Raw genomic sequence first — 9,536 nt, 5'->3', positions numbered from 1 at the left:
CAGAGGTACATGATTAGAGTGGGCAGAAGGGATCATACATCATCTTGATAATCTATACACACCCCATAAAAAAAGCTGATTAAAAAAAAAGCTATAATAATAACTCAATTTACTCATATGTCTCACTGAAGCATTCCATCAAACAATTATTATGCATAGGTTAAGCAAAGCTTAGTTTTATATAATAAAACCAGTTTAAGTAGTCAAACAAAAAAAAACTTACAAATAAATTGACTCAAACATCAATTAACACAAATACACTCTATACATACGAGTTTAGCCTACATCATTGCGTTCTTTGACCAAACTTTGGTGGAGCTCCACCTTTCTGGGGCAAGACATTCACAACCTGGAAAAGAGAAGTTCAAAGTCAGCAAAATTACTAGTGGTATTAATCTGCATTTTTGCCAAACTTTACAATATTATTCACTAATCAACTGAAGTCAAACAAGGATAGACCTTTAAGTCACTGAATGTATTAGTAGCAGAGAAGTTCACAGAAATCAGGAAAAATACAGATGAGTCTGTTGGGGGAACAACAAACTCCATTGATCCACTGCAAAAAATTCATCATACAAGATAACTATCACTTAAATTGAAATCAAATAAATTATTAAGTTTCAAAAGGAAAACAACAGTAACAATTTCAGACCTTCGGTTCGAGTTGTCAATAAGTAGAATGGACCACTCCAACACAGAATTCCTTGGGTCGAACCTGCAACCAATAAAAATAGAAAATTGATACGGAACTCAAATAAAATATAGTGCAACTCATAAATAATGCAAATGGATACTGACCTTGAACAACATAGAGCTAGTACAGTTCAACAAAAATGCCAGTCATGATATGATAAATATCCTAAAATTTCATTGACAATGTATGATACCTCAATATGTGCTACTGACACGTCATTGAGAAAAAAGGACCTTAGAACATGGTTTTCTATAACAGTAATACTAATGCAATGGTTTTTTTGTAAAGTTTAAAAAGCAAACCAAAAATCCAACATAAAAATAAGTGAATTTAATTTAATAAAATTATTAATTTCTCATTAAATCACAGTTGTCAGACTTGAGAAGTACTGAAGATCTTCGTTTAATCACACCAAGATGACAAAGATCAAATCATTTACTACAGTATGATGATAACATTACCCATTTGATTTCACAAAGAAACCCACTTGCAAAGTTTAAAACCCAAGGTAACAAGATGCACATGGCGGTGACTCAAGGAACAAGATATATACCATTACATGAATAATAGAGGAACCAAACCCAGAACACCAACATGTAGAGTTTTTAAGATTTCAGACAAGAACACCAGTTACATGTCCTGTTTTCAATTACTGCTGATTGCTCGGAAGCAAAAGATAAAAGAAAATTAATTTCTCACCTCCATTCACCGTCAACTTGTCTGACATTTGGAGCCTCATGAAGAGCAGGGAGAGGTACAGAGATCACAACATTCCACAAATCAAACATTGATGAAGCTCCATATTCGATGCTAACATATGTTTCATTACCAAAAACAGAAGGCTAGCAGTTAACTACAACAAAACAATGGCATGTAAACGACCCGAACATGCAACACTTTGTAAAGAAAAATATTAAAAATATTTTACCCTACTTGTTAAAGGCACCATTGATTCATCAATGCTCTGCATCCGCCACTTCAAAAGGCCAACACCCGCAGCATCACCGGTACTAGCAGGAAAAGGTCGATTAAGATCCTTCAGGCCTAGAACACACCACATTTGAACATAGAAAGAGAGATCAATATTATCATGGTTGCAATAATAAAATTAACAAAGAGAAATTAATGATGAATCATTGATCAGTGATGAAAAAGCAGCAGTGTTCTTCTTCCTCAAACTGATAATAAAAATTTATCAGTTTTCGGCTAATGGATAAAATCCTCACAGATTTCGAGAACCCAATAAACAACCCAGTAACTAAACCACCCACAATTTCCATTAAACTAAGCCAAAAATTTAAATAAATAAAGGAAAGGAAAGGAATAGCCAGATGAAAGAAAGGAAAGAAAAAGTAAAAATTTGACCTTCTTAATCTGCTCCTTGAGTGAAAGCAGAGGCCCATGAATAAACCCTGAAAGTAGTACTCACACTATATCTTCTTCCTCTAGTCCAAGCTAACAACCACGCTTGGTTTTTCACTCATTTCCTTCTGAATTTCTTTGTTTCTAGTTGCTTGAGTTGAAGAGCTCCCCCCTGATGGGGTGTGGTCGTGGAAGTCGAAGATCGAGCACAGACGAAGGAGAATGTCACCCTCTCAAAGGTTAGGTTTGGGTGTTTCAGAGTTGAGGAAGAAGAACTGGGTTTGGAATGAGATCGGAAATGAGGAGGTTTTTTCACTTTTGGAAAAGTGACTGAAAATATTCTAAAGTTAGATAAAAAAAAATAATGTGTTTTACTTTGAGCGGGCTTTCCCTGAAAAGATGCCGCCTTTTTATTTCATTTCCCTCTTTTTCATTACTGATTTTTTTACTTTACTTATTAGTTATTATAATACTTTTTCAATAAAGTTATATTCTTGTGTTGTAGAAAGGGTTATTTGTTGTAGTGTTAGTTCTAAATCTTTCACAAGGTCTGTCTAGTTTTTCTATCATTCCTAACGAGATATACGAATGAGTGGCTCCCGAATCAAATAATACATAACATATATTATTGAGGATAGAAACCTAACCTGTGACCACCTTATTGCTAGCATCAGCCTCTCCTTGGGTTAAGGCGAATACCCTGGCAGGAACCATCTTGTCTTCCTTTTTCCCTTCTGGCTTGAGCTGGGGACACTGCCTCTTTTGGTGACCTTCCTGACCACAGTTGAAGCATCCCTTGGTGTTTGCACGACATTCACCAGGATGTTTCTTCTGACACTTAGCACATTGCAGGTATTCTACATAACCCGACCTACTACCTCCATTATTTGTCCGTGCTCTTTTATCGTTGTCAGACTGTTTGTTGTCAGGATGCCTTCTTTTCTGACCATTGTTGTTGTTGTTGTTGCTGGACTAATTGTGGTTGTTATGGTTGTTGTTCCGACTTGTCTGAGATTGACCCTGCTGTCTAGACTCTGGCTTACTGGCTTTTTCTTTACTAACGTTAGCCTGCAACCTTTCCACTTCTATTGTCGTCTCTAGAATGTCGGCATAAGTAGTATTTCCTAGGTTTGCTAACTTAACCCCCAGCTTGATCTTCAGTCGAATTTGTCTAACGAACTTAGACACCCTTAGATAGTCGGTTGGAACCATTTCCGGTGCGAACTTAGCCAAATGGTCGAACTGCAGAGCATACTCTTCCACTGATAAATTCCCTTTCTTTAAGCCAGCGAACTCCTCAACTCTTGAAGCGAGTACATCCTAATTATAGTACTTTTTGTGGAACAGCTCCAAAAATCGAGTCCAAGTCATGGTGGCAACATCATGCGTTTGCTGGACGAAGTCCCACCATATTCTGGCATCTTTCTTGAGCAAGGAAGAAACACAGGATATGCGGTCCGCGTTGCTGAGGTTCATGTGCGTCAGATTGGCTCCACATTTCTTAGCCACTCTTCTACCTCGAAGGGGTCTGTAGTCCCTTCAAAGTTTGGAGCGTGCTATTTACGGAACCGCTCATAAACTGGCTCCATGTGCTGTACTGGATACGGTGTGTAATTTTCCACTGGCCATCCCCCATATGAACCAACTTGTTGGGGTGCTGAGGCCATTTGCTGTGGCTGTGGCTGCGGCGGAGGCGAAGGCTGATTCTGGGGCTGAGCCTGTTGTCGTTGTTGCTGCAATAGTTCGTCGACTTGTTGTCGCAGTCTGGCGATCTCCGCAGTGTTGTCAGCTGGCGGTGTCGGCGCGTTGCGGCTGGCAGTAGCACGTACTCCCCTTCTGCGAACTAGAGGGGCTTCATTGTTCACCGGAGCATCGTTGGAGGCGTTTCCATTGGTGCGAGCAGATCTTTGGAGCGACATTGCAGCAGAGTTCTAACATTTGAGAGAAACATGTCAGAACTTCACCCTAATAGGCTCTAAGGCAAAAACTTAATCTAAACAAACATAACTCGGACCTATTAATTATGACTTTTTATGAAAATTATATAAGTCTTCTTTATTATTAGAGTGGGTTTCTATACTTATAAAAACAAGCCATCTTTATTATTTTCTAAGTCTGTTTCTAATAATCCTATATGACTTAATTCTCAGGCTCGAAACTCATCTTTGTTCCAAAGTTAACCATATTGAGGGAGGGCTAGGATCAGTAAAATCGTTCCCACTACTATGGCCCCCTAACTCTCAATATAGAAACTTGGTTCATTGATTTGTATCCACCCTCACCGAACTTAGTCATTATTCAATTTATTTATTATTTATTATGATTGCAAAAGAAAAATCAAACTCATACATGATAACAAAATAACCATGATATTAATTTGGAAAAGAAAGTTTTCACTATTGACAACCATAAAACAAATAATAAATCAAAACAAACAATGAAACTAACTATTCTAAAAATTGGGATCTTCTATATCTGATCCTTCATCTAGCATATCATCATCTAACTCTTCATAGTCCTCATTATCATGTGCCTCAAAATTCCCTCGAGGAAGGTTCATAAAAATCCTATGATTTTGCTCATTTGTAAACTGAAACTCCATTTTTGAAGTGAACCTAATTAAGAGAAAATAATATCTCATTGCTACCGGCAGTTCATCTTCATCATCCATTGTTTCCCATATTTCCTCTAAGGATGAAATTACAGTATGAAAATCTCTAAATAGTCTAATTACTAAAATGTATTGCTCCTTTGCTTTCATCATGATCTGCTTAGATTCTTGGAGATGACCTATTTCTTTGTGGAACAAAACCAGTCTCCGAGTGATTCATTCTAGCACTCCTACGGTGTTTTTCGGTTCTCTAATTCTCTTTAAAGCCTTAATGGCTCGGATATCCTCATAGGTTAATGCTCTGTTCATTCTTTACAGAAAACATAAAGACTAAAATCGTTAGCTATACTTATAAGCATAATAACTATAACTTAAACACTTACTTGGCGGTCAGATTCGGAGCTCTGAGTGTGTGTATCGAGGAGAACTTCATGCGGATGAACCGTTGCTTTGATACCAACTGTAATGACCCAACTATTCTAGACCATTAATAACTACTATACAAATCTTTAGATAACGTACATATGAAAACACCATAACTTTATTTAAAACTGTAAAGTAAAGGTTTAAATACATAAAAATCTCACTTAGGATATGGGATCCCATTGTTTTGAAAATAAAACAAAACATAACTTAACTAAATTGGTTACCAAATTAAGTGCGGAAAAATAATACATAGAAATCATAACTAAAAGACTTAAAAACTTCATCCTCGAATCGTACGCGCAGTCCACTGATTCCATCCTGCCTCAATACATATCCCCCAAGCTGCCAAGAACCTTCTCCCCGCCATAACTATTTTCCTACACATAGAAAACATAAAGGAATGAGCCTAATGCCCAGCAAGGAAAATCTACTACAAGCATGAAACATATACATACACATAAACTATAAACTATAATCATATGACTATATAAATACAACATCTATTATAATGGCCATCATACCTCTTGAGACTTGCTAGCTAAGCAATCATAAGCCCATAAATTTACGGGGCTAGTTATCTAAACATGTCACATAAATTTATGGGGCTCATTATCTAAACAATCATATGCCCTAGGAATCTACTATTGGGACTTGTTATCTAAACAAGTTGTATATTTGTTATCTAAACAAATTATGTGATTGTTATCTAAACAATTCATATACAACTAAAAACATATCATACTTAAAACATATATCAAAAACACAAAAGCATACAAATCTACCCTATTTTCCTTACCAAAAATACTGGGATGTGAGAACAAGATCGTGACTTTGGAACAATCCTAAATACCATAATAGAGAGGTGAGTGTACTTAATGAAAAGTGTTGACGAAGAGAACTCGTCAACCAAGTTAAGTTAGAAAAATAGAAATGTAGAGATTATCAAAAGAAAAACTTCAAAGATCGAATTGGAAACTCAAAGAATACTTGCAGAAGAAAAATGGTGAACTGAATTTGTATTCCTTATGGTGTAGTGCTACAGTGTTTCTTCTAACCCCCTTCCAAGTGGAAGTGGAATTCCTTTTATAGTGGGCTCCAATGGCCCCTGATACATTATGGTCCAGGGGATTAGATGGTACGCAAGAAAGGTGTCCGAAGAGTGGTATCATGTGTAGTGGTGTTGGCTCCAGTACATGATCAGGATTGGTGGGAGCACCTCCACTTTAGTACTTGATTGTGCCTCCACTACTCGTCCAGTACGAGTGTCAGGAGAAGTGGCACCAGATGTAGTGGTGCAGGTGGCTGTGGTGTCGACCCTGACACATGGTCGATGACGTATAGGTAGTGCCTTTTCCATTGGTACTAACTTGTACCACCAATACCTGTCTATTACGGACCCCAGAATCACGCCCCCGTGCTCCTCTTAGTCGTACAACCCGTTCCCATACACGTGCTTTGTATTTGAAGGTCTCTCTCGTGTATTCAAGATATGCCCTTGCTCCAACCACTTTTCATTTTGCGAAATATAAGTGTATTTGCAGCTTTGAGTATGCTAAGTAGGGGGGTGTCATACCCCGCTGGTGACACCTTCCTTAGAGAGTAAAGAAGGGCCTCATCAGCGGGGCCTATGCTTATATTATAGGGGATGCAGGTGTGTGGGTGTAGCCGAGGCGAGGCGAGGCCCTGGGGATTGCCTTGCGAGATGGCCTTGCGGGAGGGGCCTCGTGAATGATGAGTGCGCCGAGGTGAGGCGAGGCCTTGCGGATGGCCTCGCGAGATGGCCTCGCAGGAGGGGCCTCGTGGATGACGAGTGCGCCGAGGCGAGGCGAGGCCCTGCGGATGGCCTTGCGAGATGGCCTCGCGGATGATGAGTGCGCCGAGCTGAGGCGAGGCCCTGCGGATGGCCTTGTGGGAGGGGCCTCGTAGATGACGGATGCGCCAAGGCGAGGCAAGGCCCTGCGTATGGCCTTGCATGATGGCCTTGCGGGAGGGCCCTCGCGGATGACGGATGCGCCAAGGCGAGGCGAGGCCCTTGCCAGATGTGGTGAGACAATGGTCTCGCGAGACGGTTGCAGGATATCAGGGGTGCGCGAGACCCTCATGCACCTGCGAGCCCACATGGGCGCGAGGCTCCACATGAACTTGCGAGGCTACATGGGCGCGAGGTGCTATGTGTATTCGCGAGGCGCCGTATGCGCCCGTGAGGTGCGAGGCACCTTGGCTAGTGCAAGGCGACGAGTCCCGCGAGACGTCTGGGATGTCTGTGGGGGTCTGAGGCGAAGTGGTCATTTGGAGCAGGGTCGATTTGAGTACTAATTTGAGGGTTCAAATGGACTTCAAATATGGTTGCTTTGGACCTTACAGGGACCTGAGGCATGAGAGGTGGATTCTTTACTGGTGTTGAATTTTGAGCATCCACACTTGCCCTCCAGTCTAGGAGAGGACCTTTAGGTGCTCTGGTAGACTCTTCTCTTTGATTCTTATAAATAGGCCCTCATGCCAAGCCTATTATTTACACTTCATCTCCTTAGCTTAGTGGCATTTAGATCCTTGCTCTTTTCAAGAGGTAAGGGGTTCAATCCCCCACAACCTCACTTTTGTTACAGTTTCCTCCCCTTTTTTTTATATATATATATTTGAGCTAATTTTTGGTATGTTTATATCCCTTCATATATTTGAAGGCTAACACATCTTTTGTGTTTATTTTTGCAGACGCGTACTTTCGACCACTTGCCTCTATTTGACCGTGATGGCCCTTTTGGCCTTCGATCTCCTTTTGACCACGTCAACGCCGCATTTTACTTTCTTGAGGTATACTTTATTTCTCCCTTGTGTTTATTGGGTCCACATTAGCACTACTCGGGATGGGGTACTTTGGCCTGAGCTCGTCGTGAGTTAGCCTCGATGCATGCCCCTTTATTCACACCCCGTAGTGGGTCATTTAGAGTGTTTGTGCCTAGAGGTTTTGAGCCCATTCCTTTGTGTTTTGTAGCAATCCTCTCATTTATACGTGATCCCTTTTTGCTTTCGGGACGAGGTCTCATGGAAAGTGAAGGTCCGTTCGGCATTCCTCTGGGGGGTTGAGTTTGTTGACTTGTCTTCAGACTCAGAGTCCCTTGAGGAAAATCCTTACCATGACCATGACACCTTAAGGCAGGCCCGCATAATTCATTTTGAGCACATGGCTGAACTTAGGTGTAAAATTTGGGTGGTAGAGAGAGAAATTGACTCGGTGTTGAGAGGAGATGGAGCACCTTTCCCTCCTGACCTTAGTGACCATGTAGCGAGCCTTAGGGTGACCCTTTTAGATTTGTAGGGGGAGTGGGAGTTTATGGAGGTACATCTTCCGCCTGAGCCTTCTAGGCCATTTTTACCTGATGACTATCATGGGGCCGCTCTTGCTTCTCTTCAGCCCTTATTTTCGATCTTCTCTAGCTTAGCGCTTCCGCAGCTGGTGTCCCGGTGGAAGACTCTTGCTAGGAAGAGAAAATGGAGGGTCAAGTGTTAGTATCTTCCTCACCTTTTTCTTTTGGTTTTGCAGATATGCCGAAGAGAGGACGACGACAGGTGTCCGTTAATGACCAGGATGATGCCCCCCTATTGGCATCCACCCTAGTGTCCTACGTGTCTGAAAAAAAATTGATGGAAATTGTGGAGCACTACCGTGTTCCCCCAGAGTACGCAGTACACACCCCTTCGGAAAAGTGCCGGGCTGACTGCCCTAATATTAGTTTCATGGCCCTTAGCGAGCATATCCTGAAGGCGTGTGGTACAATCCCATTACACTCGTTCTTCGTTGCGGTTCTCAACTATTTTGACCTCGCTCCACTTCAGCTGGCACCCAACCGTTAGCTGACCTTGAGCTGCCTCTTTATTGTGTTTATGGAACTTGTCCATCGGGCTCCTACGACCCAAGAGGTGCATTTCCTGTACAATCTCATGCCCTCTCCCAAATCCAAGGGCTTTTATTTTCTGCAAAAAGCCAATAGTGAAGTCCCTTTGATAGATGGCGCGGTGTCCAACCCGGGGTCCTGGAAGTAGGACTTTTTTTTTGTGAAAGGCCCTCTTTTTGTTCGTGAGCACTTCCGTTCTGCTCCCAGTAAGTACCTCGAGCCACCCTTTCTTCCTTTTTTTTTTAAGCTTATTGTTTTATAATTTATGTTTGTGTTAACAATGGTGTGGATCGTGCAGAGCAGTTCGCCATACCTGTAGTTGTTGGGTCGGAGGCGAATGCCATGAACAAACTCATCAGTGCTGACCCCATCATGAGAAAGGCTACATACCTATTCACTGTGGAAAAACTCAACTTTTACAAGCTGTCCCCGGTTTCAGATCTCGGGTTGCTATGGACTATTCCTTGGTCAAAGAGGATGAAGGCTGCCTCGGCTGAGCCTCATTCGGGTGAAGGTGAAGCTGAGTGTATGCCGGAGGGAGTCTCCCTTG

At 41.6% G+C, this 9,536-nt stretch overlaps 1 protein-coding gene across 1 annotated transcript; it reads right to left on the bottom strand.

Annotated features, from left to right (window-relative positions):
* Positions 1-286: 286 nt before the first annotated feature.
* Positions 287-9,330, bottom strand: LOC133832357 (coatomer subunit delta-like). Its single transcript, XM_062262714.1, has 6 exons — positions 9,300-9,330; positions 1,623-1,738; positions 1,394-1,536; positions 653-715; positions 460-556; positions 287-349 (listed from the first exon to the last, which is right to left on the bottom strand). The coding sequence occupies exons 1-6, from the start codon at positions 9,328-9,330 to the stop codon at positions 287-289; spliced, it is 513 nt and encodes a 170-aa protein (XP_062118698.1).
* Between the last annotated feature and the right edge of the window lie 206 nt (positions 9,331-9,536).

Source organism: Humulus lupulus, chromosome 1 (genome assembly GCF_963169125.1).
Source record: "Humulus lupulus chromosome 1, drHumLupu1.1, whole genome shotgun sequence".
Lineage (NCBI taxonomy): Eukaryota > Viridiplantae > Streptophyta > Magnoliopsida > Rosales > Cannabaceae > Humulus > Humulus lupulus.
The sequence above is the reverse complement of the archived record's forward strand: the minus strand, read 5'-3'. Positions and strand labels throughout refer to the sequence as shown.